Genomic DNA, 20,689 nt, shown 5'->3' with positions numbered 1-20,689 from the left:
TGGTTGCCTCTTGATTTCAAAGTAGGGCAGAGATTGTTCACCTGTAAGTACCTGAGTAGAAAAAAGACCTGCCCCTGTTGCCATTCCCACTTTCAGGGGGACTGACAGTTTCCTACAAGTAGTTTCAAAAGGCACATCATCTCTCCATAGTAAGTATCCACCTGCAGCCTTACAATTACAAACTTCAAAAAGCATTCTGCAAGATAACTTTTTATCCAGACATATCAAAATGTAGAAATTATTTTGTGGAGAGACATTTCTAATAGGAAATACTCTACTTCTTCATGTTTTCCTGGGAATGGTGTTCTGCTGGTTTTCACTATTCAGAACAGGTTTCAAGAAATGCAAAAAATACCCAAAGAAATAAGTGGATGCTTGCAAATATATAGACAATGGGACCAGTTCCTACACATGCAACTAGTCCAGCTGGATGTTCACTGCCACACGTTAACACTTTCCAGGATTTTAACCGAAGCTGATATGGCCAGCATTTTGAAAATTGGCCACTTATTATGGGCACTTCCTAATTCAGTCTAAGTTTCAGAACTGCTAAACTCCTTGTCCTCATTTCAGGGTCTGGATGCTCAGCAGTTCAGAAAATCAAATCCAAAGTGACTCAAGCCAATACTGAAAAATATGAACACCCAAAGTTTGCAGCTCTTTTTGAAAATGCAAGCCCCTCAAGGCTAAATCCTGCTTTAAAGACACTGCAATAGTTTTGAAAGCTGCATATTTTTGCATCAAGCCACTAGAAGGCATAGACAAATGTGGTGGGTGGACTCTACATCCATACTCCTTCAGTGTGGTCAGTGCAAACAGTCCCTCCCTGACCAGCCAACAGCAATGACTGGAAATGGAGGGAACAGCAGGACAACCCGGGATAGGCCTGCACAGTGAACCAGAAGTAGCCCTTGCAGAGATGAGGGAAAACAAGGGCTGCTGTTGGATCCTGCCCAGAACACAGAACACAGCCACAATCTATCTGTACAGTGTTTCTGTCTCGAAGATGCGGAAGGTCCTGTTGTATCTGCATTCACAATTAAACATGATTCTGACATGATTATGGTGCTGATGCTGTTATATCTTCAGTGCGTGATGGTTCCTGGCTCTGCTCGTGCCTGCCTACTGTTCACGAGAGACTTTGTCTTTGTAATGATCGGAGAACAAGGTGTTCTGGAAGCTCTTTTCAGCTGTGATCTGGTGAACTTCTTACGGATTTTTCTGTAAGGAGGGAAGGAGGAAAGGAGGGAAAGAAGAGAGAGACAACAGAAGAGATAAATCTCAGTCTTTAACAGAAGACTGCTCAAGAGCCAATAACAAACATAACAAATACTCTTACCAGAGCAGGAAGGCTAGTTCATGGAAAAGAGACTTGCAGTCAACAAGAGTGAGCCCTGTCCATCAACTGATGATTCACAGTTGTCTCCAACTAGTAACTGATAATTGTTCAGTGAAAAGTGAGTTGGTGTTAGACAATATTTGGACAATAACATTTAATTATATGAAATCTTGGGGCAGAATGCTCAAATGGTGAATCCTTACATGTGATATCACTACAGGAATAAGGGACCACAGGAGAAAGAACCTCATTAACACCCAAGTGAATGTGTTACCTCTGTAAAAGTCATGGACTCAGAGCAACTGTTATTTGCTCCATATCAATTCTAAAGATAACACACGACCCGCATCTCTGTGCTTTTTGTACTAGTGCCTTTCAGGTGCAGTAAATTCACTTTAATTTTAGACTTTCAGATGATAAATCAAACATATTAACTACAGGCAACCATGGTTTTTATATTGTAATCTTCTACGTCCAAGGATAGTTAATTCTGAAGCAAAAAGCTTTGTTATGTTCCAACTGTTCTGTCTTTCTACTGTTATAAATCAATAACCACAATGCTGAGTGTATCCAGGGTAGAGAGTATCAGCAAACACAGAAATGACACACACAGAGTATGTCAAGAACCACCTTCATTGGCAGAGTCTTGAATATTAGATGTTACTGGAAAATGACCTATTTTCTGAATTCACTCAAGTCAAGAATCCCAGCTTTTGTTTAGGTAGTTTTATAAATTACAGAGATTTTGAGCTTATGGAAAAAGAATTAAAGCAAACTGGGGCCTCTAACACTAAATGAGACCAAGCTTTCTAATACTAACCTTCCAAGCTGAAAATGCCATATGACTACAAACTACAAGGTGATGATGCATCTACCTGCATCAAGGCTTTGAGATGGTAACTCAAGAAGTGATTTGTCCCTTTCATCTTAATGGGCTGTTAAATCTGAAACTGAAAAATGGTAGCATGTGACATTGAAAATACAGGATCAGCTTAAAATAAATTCTATTGAATACTAAAATGATAATTTGCATATTAAATTTTAAACAGGTATTTAGTTACTGGTTGACTATTTCCCAGGAACGTAAGCTTCCATTCGAGTAACTGGGCCACAGAAGAGAACATAATCAAAGACAAAACCAAAAGCCAAAGATCAGGAGAATATACTGTGCTCTTAGAGGTTAAAGTGAGCCTGAAAAACACATCTATTTTGGTTAATATATTTAAAAGGTGGAGAGAAGTATTCATTTTAGTTGCCTGAAAGCAGGATGTCATCAGCATCTCATGGCCTGGAATATCAAATTAGGATTTAGCATCATTCAGTAATAAACACAGCAAAAGAAAAGAAAATGAATCGCCAGAAAGCAAAATTTAGGCTTTTCACACAACCCCACGGAGACACAGACTTACTGTTTGAGTACTTACTTTACATGGTCATCTTACATTAGGCCTAAAAAGATATTCAACTGATTGACAAGATATTGCATACCTTCCAGAATGGTAAAATCATAAAAATGTAACATGAGACTGGTAGAAACACACATTTCTAAAATCGTAAACCAGCTAGGTTTTGTAAAGTCATGTGAATATACAATAGCTGCTACCCACACTGATTATTAATGGGGATCATTCCAGCAAAAGCTTACAGAACTGGATCCCTTTTGATTTATTTGTTTGCAAAACTTTGTATTTATTTACAGGACAAATGTGGTCATTAATAAGTTGAGAAGCCCATGGTTTACAAAAACGTTAGATAATAGTTTGCCCTTTTGAATTTTTAATACAGCTACTTCATAAACTGCCAAGAAGTTCCTACTAATGAAAGCAATTTGCAGCTGACACCAAACATAAGGACAGTAAAGTATCTGTGACTACAATTTGTGATTATTGTGTAAGGACAGTAAAGTCAAAAGATGTAGTTATTAAATACTGGTTCAAAACTAGCATGAAAAAAGGCAGAACAAAAAAGGAGGAGTCATCAGCATTACATCAAGTAAACCACAAAAAGAGTCAACTATTCACTTAGTATAAATGAAAGTAGCTCTACATAGATTGTTAGAAGAACTAATCTGGTATGCACTCTAAAAAGACAAACCAGCACTTCTACTTAAACAGGACTGTGAAAATGCTTCCAGAAATTAGCTTTCTGGGATATAGCCTTTCAGAAATAAAATTGGAAGAATAGAAATTTCCACTGACTTCATTAGATGTAATATTTAAACAATCATTTCACTAAAAGCCAAAACTGTTCTTTTTACTGCAAAAAAATATAGAGGGTGGAGGGAACTGATTCTTTACGCTGAAGAATTTAGCATCTAAATACAGTCAAGCTTTTTGAGAGGCACTGATCAGGTTTTACAATGCTTCAGAGGTTTTTTTAACACTTAAACATGCAGGTTTTAATAGTAGCTTATGAAAGGCAGGAAATTCAAAGATAAGATTTTCGTTGTCCTTTCACTCAGAGCACTTCTCCTCCCTCCCCCAATGATAGAGTGAATTAAGGGCAGAGTCACCTTTAATGTTCAATTTCCTGTCCCTTTTTCAGTTAATACCAGCCATATGTTTTAATTACATACAGCTTTTATTTGGTGATCACAAGTAAATGGCTTTAATATCTGTAGCGTTGATAACATCCTTTGCAGTTGTATGAAAGAGTAATTGCCATTTCCCCCTCCTTTTTCCTTTGACTTTTGTACTAGAGCTTGAAGTATGATGCGTTACAGACTTCATTTGAAATGTGAATTAAAAAGTATTTGAAAGCCTTTGCATTGTATTTCTAGTCCTCTTGAGACCAAAGGTATGAGAATGAATCAAACTTTTAATAGGCGATTGGTATATAAAGCCCACTGTGCTCATTTTTATGTCAAATGTGATGCACTGCTGCTAATGTCGGAATAAGACAAATTCTTTATGTCTGCATGATACTTCAATTAGTTACTGCAGATAATGGTGCATAAGACCTCTGGCACCTATTCAGGGAAATATGGAAATGTACATAAGTACCACACACTATTGAGACCTATTTTCTCTGCAAGTTTCATACACAGACTGGAACCTACTGGGTAGAAATAACAGGCTGTACAGGGCATTTATGCCATGCTTAAATTTAATCAGGCAAACCATTTCAATGAACCAACCCCCTTCCCAGGATCTAAGTGAATTCCATGTAACTAACCATCTGGTGCAGTTAAGCACGATCCTATATAATTCTGTTATGTCCAGGTTTCTCAGGAATAGGATAGCTGGTAACAAAATTTCTCATTTGTAAAAGCTGACTCAAAGATCCCTACTCTAATTATGCCATGCATTAAAACAGCAGCAATTTTTAAACTTGAATGAAATAAAGAAAGGTGACCTTCAGTTGATGTTAGTCAAGAATGTGTTTTTCAAGCCTTTTCTAATAGGAGTTAAAGGCATTACTTGCTTTAGCTCTGTTGATATCAGGCATATCTGTCTGTTACTGTTTCTATATACAAACTGTTGTGCATCAGTCTTGCCTCCTCTGCATGAGACTCAGAGTTATGATGACTGGAGTGACTTTGGTCTATTCAGCTATACCAACAGTACTTAAGAAGTAATACTAAATAAATTCAAGTTATGGCAGAAGTTTTTTACTGTGAGAGAAATTAATTGCATGTAAAGGCCTGCTGAAATTTTAGCAGATGACAGACCTTGTTTTGAAAGGGAATGGAAAGAAACATTTTCTGATGAAGGGGAATTGCCCCCAGCACACACACACTTTTGAGATGTCCATAATTCTTTTTAAATACCAAGGTCCAGAAGTGCTTTTGATGCTCTGTTTCCACTAAAAATATATTAAGGACCTAATACAAACCTGGCTACAGAGTTTTAAGCTGAAGGGCATAGTATTTTCATGCTCTACCTAAATTAGTTTGATGTTTTTGCCCAAGTTTTTCTTAGACTGATGCCATTTGAGCAACATCATTATATACAAAGACCTAGTGCTGTGGAAATGTATTATTACCCAATTGTTGCTGGTAGCACAAGGAATATGCACAGGTCGGCAGCAGACATAAGGGAACTGATTCCCTGGACAATCATGGCTGAAATTCCACCTAATCTCTAGATTGGGGTGAAGTATTCCGGTATGACTTGCCAACTGTAAACAGCAACTTGAATGTGCCAGGCACACAAAATACTGCCAATCCTGGAAGGAGGTGGAGTTCTAGACATAAACTGCAGCAAGGCAGGATTTTGCATTCTGGTACAAGTTTTATGGGAAACTTGCAATCAGTCTAATCATCAAGACATTCAGAGAGAAAAGTTAAACTAAAAAATGAAAAAGTGTTCCAGACAAAGATTCGTGAAGTTGCTGCTGCTCCAGGGCAATGTAAATTCTGTGCAATGTACATTTTCAGTGCAAGCTCAAGGCCAGTTAGCAAAATCAACTATTTAAAAAATAACCATCATTCCTTGGGGGTTCTTAGACCCAATTATTACTCATTTCTCTGAGGGCTTCTTGTATCCAGAGGTACACTGTAACTATTCAGTGGATTAAATTACAAGAGGAGGCACTATCTTGGGAGGCTGATAGGCTTTCTATTAATTTCAACAGGCTTTTAAACAAAGTGAAAGGCCAAAATGTGTGCAATGCTGTCTGCTCAAAGAGAATTTAACTGGGATGAAGCTGTAGGCACAGAACCTTAGAAACCTGACAGGTTACAGAGAGACTGAATGACTCACAGCACTTTGTACATTTCTACCTGTATGGAAATGAGAAGTATTTTATTTAACTATTTGGCTTGGTGGTTTAGACATCATCTTTTTTTTTTTTTTTTTTCCTCAGAACTTGGAGGCTAAAGCTTACCGATATTCCATTAAACTTTTAATCTAACTTCAAAATGACAAAAACTAGGAGAAATATATTTGGAAGGCAGAAGTGGGTTGACACTGATACACCTTTTAAAAATAAGCTCCTTTGTGAAATGTTCATTTATAAAACAAATCAGAAGTGTTTTAATAAGCATCGAGCTACTGGAAAGCAGTTGCCATGAGCCACTTAGTTACATTATAAAACTCATAAAGATGGCAGATAGAGTGGTACAACCTTTATAAGATTAAAGAGGTACTGCTGTAGACATGCCAACATCATTTAAATGTTTTAAGAGGTTGTTTTATTTTTCTCCTCCTAGCAAGTAAATGTTTTCCTTTGCTGGTGTTTATCTTCCAATTTGGTATCAATATTTACGGAACAAAACTGTTCTCTATCAACAACGATTTATAGACACACCAGTTACAAATTACGGTGTCAGATCTTCCTGAGCAGCTTAATAGAGCATTTTCAAGCACTGTACCACTTTGAGGGCTTCTCTGATGTTTTGTATTTCAGAGCAACAGCTTATAGCTACTATGTATATACATAAAGCAATAAATAATGCCTTTTGAGCGTCCTCTTTACTGGGAGGAAAAATCCCGGTCAAGTGTTACAAGCACAGACTGCTATGACTGCGTCATGCGTGACCTGTTGCATGGCACAAGCCACCTCTCTGTCTCCTTCTACCTGCTGCTGATTTAAAATCTACTCAGATCAAAACCTCCTCAGAGCAGAAGTCATCACTTTGTATGCATTTTTAGAGTGCCTAGAACAACAGGAACCTTACCCACTATTGAAATGATTTATATCCAGTTTTACTGCAAACAACTGCCATGGCTTTTGGAAAAATCACCTCATTTGACAGATTTTTCCATGCTTTCATTTCCCCTGAAAACAGCATATTTCATTAATATTTTGAAGTCGTTTAGGATGCTAGGAGAGAAGGAATTAAAGAAGTGCAAAGTCTTATTCTCAGCATTACTATTCGTTTTTCAGCTGAATGCTGGAACTGACAAAAACTTTTAACCCCTAAGAAACGTTCTAAAAGGGTGCTGTCATACAGCAGTCATTATATGATGACTAAATCTAAATCTTAGCAATCAGCAATGAAATCATCCTCCCAGTTCATCTGTGAGCTTGGTACTTACCACCAAGAGACTAAAGTTACCTGCTGCAGCTGGCTAGGACAAAAACGATCACACACCAGTTTCAGCGCAACGCTGACTTCTCGCAGAAGCCAGCAGCACGGAGGCCCTACCAGACTGATTCGTGGTAGGCACAGTTTAAAAAAACCCTTGATCTAGTCGGTAGGAATGTCGGACACCACAGAGCTCAACATGGATGAAGTAGCTCAGGACTTGCCCCACGTCTTGGGTGGAGCTTTGTGAACTCGGCAGGGACGACGTCTCACATCGCACGGCATGCAGCAGGGACTACGGCATGCACAGGGCCACGGTCCTCCGTCCTCCCCTCAAAGAAGGGAGAAAGGCCTGTCTTTGGATTCATGGCGTTTCACCACAGCGTCCAGCTTCGTACAGTGGATTAGAAATCCTAGCAAAGGTAGCTGGATGGAATGGGTCAAAAGTAAATTATTCATACCCCTTAAAACAAAACAATGGCCCAGGCTTCAACAGACTTGTAACCTGAGCTATGGGACAGCTGCTCTGCACCTTATCTGAAATTCATTAGCCTCTCCTTAGCTACCATCTACTTCAGAGGTTGTAAGGCATGAAGCCTGCTCTGTTAAAGAAAGAGTTGCTTAACCTCTCCTCCCCATGAACGCACACCCAAGATCACTGCAGATTTGTCAATACATAGGCAGCACCCTGGGAATCCAAGGAGCCAGAAAGCCTTCTACAGCTTAGAGGCACAAACGGCAGAAGATCTCAAAGCAACTCCTTTATTCTTCCTAGCTATATCAGCAGGGTGTGGGTGAATTCCTACACAACTTTATACTTTACCAATAGGAATTTTCATTACATCTAGTCATTCTGCAGAAGGATGGCCACTCTGTATATTGATTAAACATCACCCGCTATTAGATGAAAATATTACCCACATGGCAGCATATATTTTTTCCTGAGACAGGCAAGAAATTGGAGAAAAGATGTATCAGAACTGGCTAAGAGTGGAACGCAATGTTGCTTTCAACTACTACCTAAACATCTTGCATATTAATTCACAATTCTAGCATTATCCCAGACTTTAAGGTGACGAAAATATTCAGAATATACAACTTCTGTTTCTGGCCTTGGGCTACAAGCATTAAGCGCCATTTCCCCAAAACCAGTAAATACTATATTGACACAATATTTTTGAAAATTTTCAACTAAATATATTTATTTAAGTGCAAGCTAAGAGAAAACTTTCTATTATATGCTCCATTTTGGGGTGGGGTGGGGTGGGGAGATCATTTACTTTTGTCGCTTTTTCCAACTTTGACACACTTTAAACACCCCATCTGAGCTACTTTAGTATTTTATTTATTAGGAGAACTGTTTCAACCCAAAACTTTTTATATGGCTTTTTATTACTGTTTTTGTTTCCTTCTTTCTTTCCTTACCTTGTTTGATTACTTCAGGGTAGGTTTCATCTGAAGTTTTTGGCCTGGACACTGTGTTTATAGTATTATAGCTTATAATAGTACCTGAGGCTCAAAAAATTGACAATATTTTTCCTCTTTATCAATTATGCATATACTTTTTGTGGAATATTATATGTACTAATAAAGTATATTTGGAGGAGCTTCTTGGCATTCTGGCTACTTGCTATTAAGCAAGGGCTGAAAATCAAAATTAATCAGTCTTACCAGAAACAGTCAGAGAGCAACAGTTCCCTCACGGAACTGTCCCCTGGGGCTCTGCTCCACACCATCAATCTCTTGCATAATCAGCACTGACTACACACAGAAGCTCTGATACAGAATATGGATTAGAGATCTGTACTGTGGCATCAACAGAGGAAAGCTTTGCCACAGAATGATTTGATGCTAATTTCTAAGGTCAGCTTCATTTCAAAGACTGTATTTTTTAATTTTTTTTAATATTCACGTTACCAAAGGTCTATTCGAGTTCATTTTCTGCCATTCATCCTGCTCTCCACTCTTATGGCCAGCACTTTTCATGTCAGTATCTCATAGTGCTTGCCAGACTGCTTAATTAAAAACTGCAAGCATCCTTAAGAGTAGGTATACATCAATATTATTCAAGTTTACAGACAAAAAGGTGGAGCTACTCAGAGGTTAAATGGCTTGTCTGGTGTCTCACATGAAGTAATAGAGGAAATGGGGGAATTTTAAAGTTCAGGTCTGTGCTTTTTCCACTAGAACAACACTTCTGTTGTATATTGTCAGGTAAATGTTTTAGCCTCTATCCATAGCACAAATAAGAAAAACAGCCAGCCCTGGTTCCTTAAATGTTTGACAAGAACCGATAGTTATCTCTGTGATTGGCTTGCAGAGTCACAGCCATTATGTTCTCCTTGGTATTTTACATTTAAAATGCCTATGTAGTTACTTATGCAAGCTTTTTCACAGGAGACCAACTAACATTTGTTTTTCCACAGCCTTACTTACTTTAATGCCAGAGGGTCATGCATTTAAAAGATCTTAATGAGTTTAAAAAAAAAAATCAGAGGAAAATAGTAAGAATAAATGATTAAATAAATACACTGAAATATAGACTAGCTCAGAATTAAGTCCTCTATCTGTAATTTGAAATGAAGAATCTGATACAGGACAACTTATAAACGAAAGTTAGTGGGCAGTTCTGTGTGAATTTTAAGACTGTGAGGATCACTGACATTACATTTTTAATATATTCACCACAGTAGAGTTTTATCACCTTCTTTGCTATTTAACTTTAGCAACAGTGTGTTCACCACAGGACTTACCTAGTTTCTATATCTACATGCACATTATTGCTGTGTATTCCTCTGCCTTCAGATGAAGTAATTTTTAACCCTGTGTCCAGCTTCTACTAATTACTGTTGCTCACGTGGCACAGAAATTGTAAAAAGGGAAAAAGATCTCTTAAGACTGATACTGTGCAGTGTTTGAGGATTACAATCATCAATAGCTAAGATTTAATGTGATAAACCTCTGTGGTTTAGGCATAGGAATGGTGAGAATGGACTAATTTTAGTCCTAAACTAGTGTTACTCTAGCCTTGCTATAGGTAACAATTGTATAATTAATATTGTCTTTATCTTTTCTTTGATACTTAAATATGCAGAAGCCTATGCTAGTCTGACAAGTTAGCATTCTTGTTGTTGTCGTTGTTGTTATTTTGTATGTTTCCCAAGGCTTCGTAAAAGAAATTGGCTTCCCATACAAAGATGTTTCTTTATAGGAGAATTTCTTCTTGTTCAAAACCAAATTGGTTTTAACTCCCACAATAGAAGACAACCAAATGTTACAAGATGACACATTCCCACTGGGTATGTGGATTTAGGAAAAAGCTGAGCAGCAAGCTAAGAAAACGCTAAGCCCTAAGACCTTCAGTTAAAACATCCTGTAAAGAGGATTGGGTTCAGCTACATCAAATCCTCTGCACAAACACAAAAGACAGCTTCTGAAGGAAAACCGTTTTAAATGGCCAATTGTACTGCAGGAAATTCAAAATTTGTGAAGAACTGTAAGGAAACAGGTTAAAAGAATTGCATGACATCCCAATTTAACATCTGACATATAAGGTGTATTACTGACTACGTGATGTACTCTAGTTGACAGACCGCACTCAGTGGGAGTCAGGCATGCATTTAAGAGCTTTGCTGAACTAGGTCTGGAAGGTCTAACAAAGTGAATGAGGTTTCTGGAAAAGTTAAGTACTTATACTGGAGCTTCTCCACCATCATCTGTGTTTAAGACAATCTTTAACGCATTTATTATCATCCCTGTTGTTTCATTTAAGTTCTTTTGGTTTCCCCCCCCAAGCTTCCCAAGGCAATAAAGTTTTGCAAAAAGTCTCATTTCAGAAATAATATTTCCCTTCCCAAATATAAAATGCTCTGGCTACTTCTGCAGCTACTGTCTGGATGTGAAATGACTTTTGTCGAAGAGTGCAGCGAAGATTGCAAGTGGTCGAGTAACAACTCTAAATGTGTCACTGCTCTTTAGCTGCATCACATGAATTAACCACATTCAAGCTCCTACCTAAGATGCAATTGCAAAATATAGTTTGGTATTTAAGCCACCATAGAGAGGCAGCATATTTGAATTTCTGCTTACAACAGAGCAGGATCAGACAAGATCATTTTACAAGATATGACAGCGTGATTCTTCAGGCAGCAGTAACTAGGTCATTTACAACCATCTGTTCTTAGCCTCAGTCTCCTTGCGGTCATCACTGAAGCTGTGCACTAATTAATTTTCACCTGCTCATCAGCGGAGACACCTCTGAAACTAACAAATCACCCAGTTTCAGTCAACAGCTTCTGGACTCCTGTGGGTGGCATTACCGTGAGATTTTATTACCGAGATAGGTAAGGAGTTTTCTCTGAAAGAAGATTCCCTGTAAGGCTTCTGACCTGCTCCATGTACAACAGCCCTGTGAAAGAATAAAGTACTCTTCATCTGATTCTTCAGGCAAAGAACAGAGGGTACATTGACAATTGCCTCCAAATCTTCAACAAAGTATTTGGCACCTTGTTAATTTTGATATGAGGAGTGAGGCATCGAAATGCTTGGAGACACAGACTTAGACCTGCTTGAGGTCTCATGGGAAGTCTGTGAGGGAGCAGGGAACTGAATCATGTTCTCCCAAGTCCTAGGTAAGCACTCCAACCACTGCAAGATCTTTCCCTTACCATGTAGCTTTAAATAGGGCGACCAGTTTACTACAATGTCACTGAAACTTCATCTTAAACTGTGAGATTAATACATAGCTCCAAACCAGAATGGTTGCATTTAATTTGTTCTGAAGACTGATAAAGCAAAACTCTTTTAATACCAGATGCTCTTCAAACCTATCAGCTCTAACTAATTGCACAACTGAACTTTGGGTTTTGTAATGTACATGTTTTCAATGTATATATCTATTATTCCTTTTATAAGTTTAAAAAATATTCACATTCTTCATATTAGTTGATTTTAGCTTCATGGAATGATCCTGCTTTTAAAAACAAACTTTTGCATTATCACAGTAGTGTTACTTGGACTTAGTAGGTACTGTAAAAGGAGCCAGAGGAAAAACTCATGTAGATAAATAGCAAAAGAAAGTATCTGTGGACCCATGAAAGCTGCTCAATGAGAAACAAATGGCAAGGATTATGATCTAGTTTCTATACCACTGGTTGGGATTCTGTATCGCAGTACCTCAGCTAGAGCTCAGAGAAGTATCATTTATGAGGTGTGAACAGTGTGCAGCATTCATGAATAGTCCACACTAAATAAGGTCAAGATAACAGCTCACAGAAACTATTATTCCCTCTCATAAGTATATAACAACTTTGAACAGTAGGTAGCCAAGTAGGACTGCTCCTAAACTGTAGCAAGGACAGTTCCTCCCCAAATTCCCCGCATGCAGTATTGTCACAGTGACTGGATATGGTTGTCAGCTCACCTGTACTCAGCTGCAGTCAATCAGTAAGATATTTGCAATCCTATCAGTGAGGACTAGACATAATTCTAAGGGATATATTCTGTAATCCCTGCTTTTCAAGATGTATGACAACTATACAATACAGCAGAAGTAAAGGAACCAGAAAATTACATCCTTAGAGGCTGATTTTTTGGTTAGAGGGTAGTAGCCGGTGCATCACATTCTCAGGCTTGCAGGTGACTCTCCAAGGGTGCAGCCAGGCATCTTCATGCAGTCGGTTACAGGGTCGGGGTTTAATGGCCACAGTGCCATGCAGGTAAGAAATGAAATTGCACTATGCCCTCGATCCAAGTATGGTGAAGTTCAAAACCAGGATCCCAACTCAAATCAAACTGCCTCATCTTTATGAAAAGCAGAGTGTATATTAAAAATACTTTTTTTGGTGCACAAATTTTTTTGCACAGTTGGGGACAACTGAAAGAGTAAACATGCCTGTGAACATTTCTGTGATAGGAACTGCACATGTGAAGAGGAAGAAGGAGGAGAGCAGATAGCGCTGGAGCTCTGACTTTGATCTAGACCTGCACCTGTGCACTGTGTATCAGACGCGGGCACTGGAGACTTACTCCTCCACTTTTCCCTTTTCTCCCAGCAATGTGCTACAAGGGGTAACACAAACACCGTGCCTGACCTTGTCTAAGCACTGATTAAAACACACGTGGGAGGGAGAAGGGTCAAGGGCAGCTCATTCACAACTCTTAATACCGGGTTTGGTTCACCCAAGTTTTAAAGGTACAGGTTAGGGTTTCCACTGATAAAGCTACAATGCAGAGAGTGCTAGCGGTATTATATGCAGGCGCACGAAGGGCTGTGAGCGCTTGCATGACTCTCCCCCACTTCTGCAAGAGAACCAGACCACTGATGGCAAGGCAAGACTCAACATTTTGCTGAAGTTGGTTGTCAGCCTCACATTCTCTTCTTTCTCAACATGCAACTTTGGTTTTTAAGCTTTTTGTGTGTGCTATGAGACATGCATAAATAAAAATGAGTGGTATCAGGTAATTATCACAGCGATTGTGATATCCTTATGTAGTACCTCAACAAATCAAGGGAAGCTTTTCCTTTTGGAGACAGAACATGAAGTGAAGAATATGAAAATTGCCTATAAAATGCTGCCATAGGGATGCCTCTCAAATCATTTTATCAGCAAAAAGGAAGCAATGTCTGCTGGTAACAGCTAAAGATCACGTTCTAATTTTAGCAGTTGCAGTTAACTCATTCCCAATGGAGTTGCACTTACCGTGAGAAGGTTTCTAACTGCTTCAGCACTGAAAGGAAACAAGCATCGAGTCATTCAACTGCAGTTCTATATGCAAATATGCTTTTTGGCCCATGAAAGGAAAGCATATGGAATCTGCTGCTATAACCCATTCAGCCAAACATTTCCACACATTTCTTATAAAGCAAATGCTGAAAAAAAAAAATAATTGTCATTTTCCACTCAGCGTTTTAGCTGTCCCTATACAAGTACGGTCATTAGCATGCACATGCGTTCTGTTACGGACAGAGCATGTGTATAGGAACTGTATGCACACTGCATACCTAGAATTGGTAAGAAAAGTTTTAATCAATAGATACATTTCTCTTGACATCCAACAGCTATATTACTGATTTTATTCATAGATTATGATTATGTCTTATATAACTCAACAGATATTAAGCTGATATATTACACTTTTTATTAAACTTCTGGAGACTATAATATGAACTGTCCCACTTTTAAAATTATTATTTAACTCCCAGAATGGTGATTCAGTATAAAGAATTTAATTTCTGCATTAACGTCTAACAGGGCCTACAATAGAATCCACATCACAGCTAGTCAACAAAAGGGGAATGAAACCCCAAAAGCTTCCTTATAGTGAAGGTGATTTAGCCCAATGTCCTGAATAAAATTCTTTTATAGTTATGAGACTTTTGGCTGATCCTAAAGCATGCACTTAGTGCTAGGAGAATCCTAGCAGCTAGTATTTAAGTATATTAAAAAGAAATAAGGAAACTCCCTTGGTCAGCAGTGATAAATGTAAGCCCCTTTAAAGAGTGATTTTTCAATGAATTGTGTAAACAGATTTGCTTTAGAATAAAATTTTGAGCAAGTTATTTTGCAGTAGGGAATGATAATTCCTTTTTCATTCAAAAAGGGTAAGAATAAATTAAAATACAAAAATGTTAAATCCAGCAAAGGTCAACATAAAACTATGATGTAATGTCAAGGTTAAGTGTTCTTGAACTGTCTCCTGGTTTTCTGCTTAGATTAATCCCTGCTGTGAGCCTGTGACTGAACAGAGGTGTGGAAATCCCAGGTGAGCTGGACTCCCACAGGCATCAGGAAGGTTTTTGAATGGAGAGTGCAGCTTGTCACTGCAGATGAAAGAGCAAAACTGAGGACCTCTATATTTATTGGCAAAATTCACTGAGCGTGCTCATAGGGATTCAAGAAGGGGATCTACATGTGGATATATATATAGATAGATATAGATCAGTCAAAAAATTCATATGGGTGATGGCACTAATATGTAGGCAGATGCAAACTCGCTCTGTCCCTTCCCCAAACTGGCCAGTGGCTGTAACAACTGGGGCTCAGCACCATGCTAACGTCCAACCCAGCTTTGCAGAGGCCTCTGGGTTGGAGAGAGGGGAATACAAATAGGAATTATGCTGGCATTTTCCCCCAGATGTGCAGATACTGATACACAACATGGGACAAAACTGCATTCAAATAGCTACAACTTCAAAAAAAAAAAAGAAGCTGAAATTTATGAGAATGCACATTACGACTGATAAAAAGTACATTCCTGTTCTACTCTGAAGAGCAGATCAGCACCTAAAATATGCTGAACTTCAGATGTAAACTCCAGTCTTTTTGTTTCAGTGATACATATGCTCACACTAAATTTTAAGCGTACCTGCAGGTACTGTTGAACTGTGGCCTGAGTGAGGAGTAAAGGGCACCACCCTAAAATTCTAGGGTAACTCTAAGGTTTTACCTTGGAAGGCTTAGATGACATATGATTTCCACAATTATTTTCACTGCTCTGAATATTCAGCTCCCTACTCATCCATTGCTACAAGTATCTTGAATCTGTGAGCGATTAGATATACAAGAGTTAACTTTACAGAAATACGATTGCTGCTTAAATTCAGAGGGGGGGAGGATGACAGCAATTTCTTATTTTAAAATATCTTCTAAAATGGAGCTATAGGCATAAATACATATATTCACCTTACCTACTGATGGATAATAAAATTCAGAATGCTCATGTGCATCTTTGGCTTGGTTAGCATGAAGTAGACTAGCACCTCATTTAGTTTAGCAGCAATAATATTACATTTTTTTCTCAGATAATATCAACTGACTACTGTAGTACAATTTTGTTAGCTAAATGTCTGAGAAAATTCACCCTCTAGACTCTCTACTCGATGTTTTATAGAAATATGCATCTTAAACTTTAATTCACTGCACACAAAAAAAAGTTTTAGGATGGACAAATGAAAATTGTTATGTTGCAAACAAAACAATCTACTGAAAAATATTTTCCCTTTTGCTGTAATTAGCATGTGTCTGTCTTACATGTATTTTTAATGAAGAAATACACATGGTAAAACAGACCGGATCCTGATGCAGCATGGAAGAAGTGCCCTAAAGAAGGAGTTGTTACCTTGATTCAAATGGGGTGATTATTTCTGAACTGAGTGTTCAGAATATATTTAAACACCTATATGGCTGCAAACTGGCAACTGATTTATTTTAATTTTTTTTCATTCTATGGCACGACTGGATAAGTTGTGTGCTGCTTTTTCACAAATGTCTCCTCCCTAGATCTCTCTTCCCATTGCAATTATATTGCATTCAACTCCATCACAGCCGTGCTCAGCTACATGAACTCCTATCACAGGGCAGGCTGGCTGTCAGGGACTAGTGTGTATTCCCTCTTCCTCCTTCTTCCCCCAAAGAGCAGAGCATTTAACTGTCATCTTGGGCATCAGTGCATTCCTAGCAGCAGAACCAGGCAATGCTTTCCACTTCAAGCGGTAAAGGTCAGAGGCAAGTGAGAGCCGAGAGGAGAACAAGCTACACCGTCTCTTCTAAATAATATTTGAGTAAAGGTAGAGGGGATCAAAGGAAAAAGTTCGAAAGGAGAAAGCACGCCTGAGGTAGGGAAGGAATCAATGGGGATGGGATGGGGACAGAGAAAGAAAAAAAAAAGAAAAAAAAAAGAAAAAAAGAAAAAAAAAGAAAAAAAGAAAAAAAAAGAAAAAAAAGGAAAAAAAAGAAAAGCCCTGTGAGAGAGAAGGAACAGATCTCATGTGAAACGGAGTTTCAAAGGATAAAAAGTTGCTGTCTCCTACTAGTTATAGTTTTGAAGATTAATGTGAACGAGGCACTAACACTCCTTGTGTGTTGCTATCACAGAAGGAAGGTGCATGCATATGTACTGGCATCGGACCTGCAGGGTTAGCTCTTGTCCAACTGGGAATGGCTGTACTGGGGGTCCCAACCCACGCTGGTCATTGAGCATTCCCTGCTGTGCTTCCTCAGCACGGGCCAGAGTGACGCAGCACGATGATGTTTTCAGGCACCTCCTTGTTTGAGGGAGTACCGATGAGGTCTAACTGCCCTGTGTTCCCCACACCAGGAGATTTCAAACGTTATGCTTTAAACTTTTAATGATTTGGAGAAGAGCACCAGGCACAGAGTCCTGAGGACTAAGCCCCTTGCTTACCCACCACCATGGGTGCAGAGGGGGAGACAGAGCAAGTTCTGCCTTGCTGCCTGGCCCGGGTATGGTCTCTGCAGCCAGGGGAGAGGGGTGGGGGACTTCCTAGGATGGGAACAGGCAGGGCTATCACGGATGAGTGATTTGCAAAGGCAGGACTCATCTCACCATACTTCAATCACCTCGAATTTCAACATCTAGTCTAGGCCAGTTCTCTAGGCTACCTCTGAGATCAGTGGGGAGACACAAATGCTGCCAGTGTAGGACTCACCTCGTCCTTTCACAGGCACTTCTCTATGATAACTGAAAAAAAAGAAATCTGAAAATTCTAAAACTTTGAAAGGTTACCAGTCTCACTTTGAGGGCATAATCACTAGGGATTAGTCTGATACTACTAAGCTCTTTGCATCAAACAACTCTCAAACTAGTGAATGCTATCAATCTGGGCTAGATATCAGAAGCCTAAGAGATCATCATCTTCTTATCACTCTCCCTGAATTGTCTTATTCCTCATACAAAAGAAAAATGAAGTGCCATATTCAGTTGATCTTGAAATAACCACCAAATTTTCACATACTAGTATTTTGACTTCTCTAGCTGAATCTGCCATAAACAGGACTAAATATGCACATTTTCCTTGGTTAGCTCTATATTTACGTATGTTCTTTCTCTTCCCTCATTTTATTATTTACATTTTTGTTCAACTACCAGCTTTTCTAGGCTTGTGAAATAATCACAGAAGTGAGGAGCAGTCTGATGTTACTTGCCCTAATAATCCCCTTGCTTAAGCAAGATTTTAAAGGTTTTTAAGTAGCAGGCCGAGCAACCACAGCTTACAAAAATAGCCTGTAACTCCTTATCTTAGTCTGACTGAAATCAGGGAATGGCCAGATCTTAACAGAGGAAGAAAAGAACAGAGGAGCCTCCAGAAAACTAGTGACTCTTCCATGATATCAAGCTCTACTGGGAAAAGCAAAAGCTCATTAAATTTCACCAATTAATTTGTAAATGAAAGACTGAAAAAGATGATCATCTTAGTTGCTTTTAAAGGAAATCCACTTCTAGCCTGGAAAAGATGCTATCTGCTGTATTTTTCTCTATTATGTCCTATGTATTTTTCAAGTTCTGAAAATTTTAGAGTATAACCTACATTGTGGAGGCATTTACATTTTGCTGAATGATCAGAGGTGCTTTAAACGTCATTGTATATGACCTACAGTTAGTAACAATTAAAAAGTTCTAATCTTTGCCACAGAGAAGGAGCCCTGACTGAATAAGTCTTATTAGTGAAATGCTGATAATATTAGTATGCAAGAGATGCAAAGTTGGGTGTATGTTTTGATGTAACATTGCTCTTCACTGTTAACGCAACCTCAAGCAATAATGTCAAAAACTGTTACTCAAATAGTGGATCAATAACACGTACGCAGTGAAGCCACATTCCCTGCTTAGATTTCATTTCTCTTACCTGGTCTCTTCTGTAGCTATAAAGAAACCATCATCTGAAGCATCAAGCCAATTTTGCCTCTGTCTCTTGATCACTGGAATGGTGCTTGTCTTAATGGCACTTGCACTGGCTTGCAAGGCCTTACCATTAGTCATATGAACATGGGGAGCAGCATGCTGAAATCATAATAAAAAGGAAAGATATTTGCCTGAGAATAAGCATCATTCTGTTAACTAATTCTGCTGTAAAGGGCAGCCTACACATAGCACCCTTCTCAAAAACCAGCTAGTCCTCCTCAACTAGTACCTGGGGGTCAGATAACACCCTGTGGGCACTGACATGTTTTATCCACAGTTCTTAAAATCAACTATTGCTAATGCCATTTTATACAAAGAGAAATTGAGGCATGAATCAGTGCCATGAACTGAGCAGTTCCACAACAGAAACCCATTGTTTTTAGGAGAGAATTCACATTTTCTGAGCAAAACCCCAGCATCCCAACCAATGAGATATGAGACTTATTTTTTCATCCAAGAATGGCATCAGTCTAAGCTTTAAAAATCCATACTTCTCACTTCATAGGTCCTTACTCTGCCTATCTGTCTTTAAGTCACTGAATAAGTTTGGTCCTGCTGCTAATCTAAATCAAAGCAGAAAAACCAAGGTTTATATCACCTTGCTGGTACCAAGGTTCTTAGATTTACTCACCAGTCATTATATATTAGAGCTAACTGCAGTATGTCTGCATTCATTTTAATACAGATCACACTAAACATAAAACGATGCATTAATTTTCCACTAAACCTTTACCTGGAATAATTGTGCAACGAGAGCAAATACTCAGATGTAACGAGAGAAGCTGCCTTCTGATATATGAAAAGGAGAGAGTGAAAATAATGTTCTGTATATCATCTGTAGGTAACATTTTGGAAGAATATCTCATGACGAATATATTAATCTTGTCAATTCAAATCTTGTTTCCCATATAACTGATTATCAGCAGAACTAATTAATAACACTTTGATTAAAACGGATACAATAGAAGACATTATACAAAGATGAAAGTTTGCTTCTATTCTCTCACATGGATTCATCATCATGTTTTCTTTGGCAGAAATACTATTTTCTTGGTAAAATAATACCAGTATTCCACATTACTGATAGCATTTCTGTAATATTCCTAAAACGCACACATGCATGGGAGTACCCTCTAATTAGGGGACCAATTCCACAGCCACTGAGTAAGGAAGTGGCTGGTAGCATCCACAAGGACTAGCAGAACAGAACGCAGAATGGATCTCTTAAATCATGTCATAAAAACATAACAGCCAAAAATAATAAACAAGGGCCCCATTTATTCTGTACAATTCTTACACTCATATTCAATGCATTATATTCGCATTATGCCACAACTTTCAACAAACCCTGATCCACACCATTTGCTCCCTCCAGTGGGACAAATTTTATGCATTTGATGAAAAATTCCAGTGTTCAGTATTTTAGTGCAAATAACTGAACAATCTCCTCTATGATTCCTTAGATCCGATGTAACAAAACCAAACAACAACAAAAAGAGCAACAAGACATCCAATTTGAGTGAGTCATATATAACTCTTTCTCAGAGCTGAACTATTTTCCTTTGTCTTAGAGACAAACAAGGTTTATGGTGAATTTAGTTGTTGCACATAGGGCTGTAAATCTATCTTTGTATTCCCTCTAAATATTTGCCTAATTTTTTCCATTTTTTCATTCA

The 20,689-nt window shown here is 38.5% G+C and overlaps 1 protein-coding gene across 1 annotated transcript in view; it reads right to left on the bottom strand.

Moving 5' to 3' along the window:
- Nucleotides 1-1,199: 1,199 nt before the first annotated feature.
- Nucleotides 1,200-20,689, bottom strand: part of MTA3 (metastasis associated 1 family, member 3) — a 136,635-nt gene continuing 117,145 nt past the window's right edge. The window contains 3 exon segments of the mRNA XM_010576535.1: nucleotides 1,200-1,221; nucleotides 14,012-14,039; nucleotides 18,958-19,112. Of these exon segments, the coding sequence (XP_010574837.1) occupies nucleotides 1,210-1,221; nucleotides 14,012-14,039; nucleotides 18,958-19,112 (195 nt within the window). The 3' untranslated portion in view covers nucleotides 1,200-1,209.

Source organism: Haliaeetus leucocephalus, unplaced genomic scaffold (genome assembly GCF_000737465.1).
Source record: "Haliaeetus leucocephalus isolate CR32 unplaced genomic scaffold, Haliaeetus_leucocephalus-4.0 Scaffold526, whole genome shotgun sequence".
In the NCBI taxonomy this organism is placed as follows: Eukaryota; Metazoa; Chordata; class Aves; order Accipitriformes; family Accipitridae; genus Haliaeetus; species Haliaeetus leucocephalus.
This window is presented reverse-complemented; position numbering and strand designations above follow the sequence as displayed.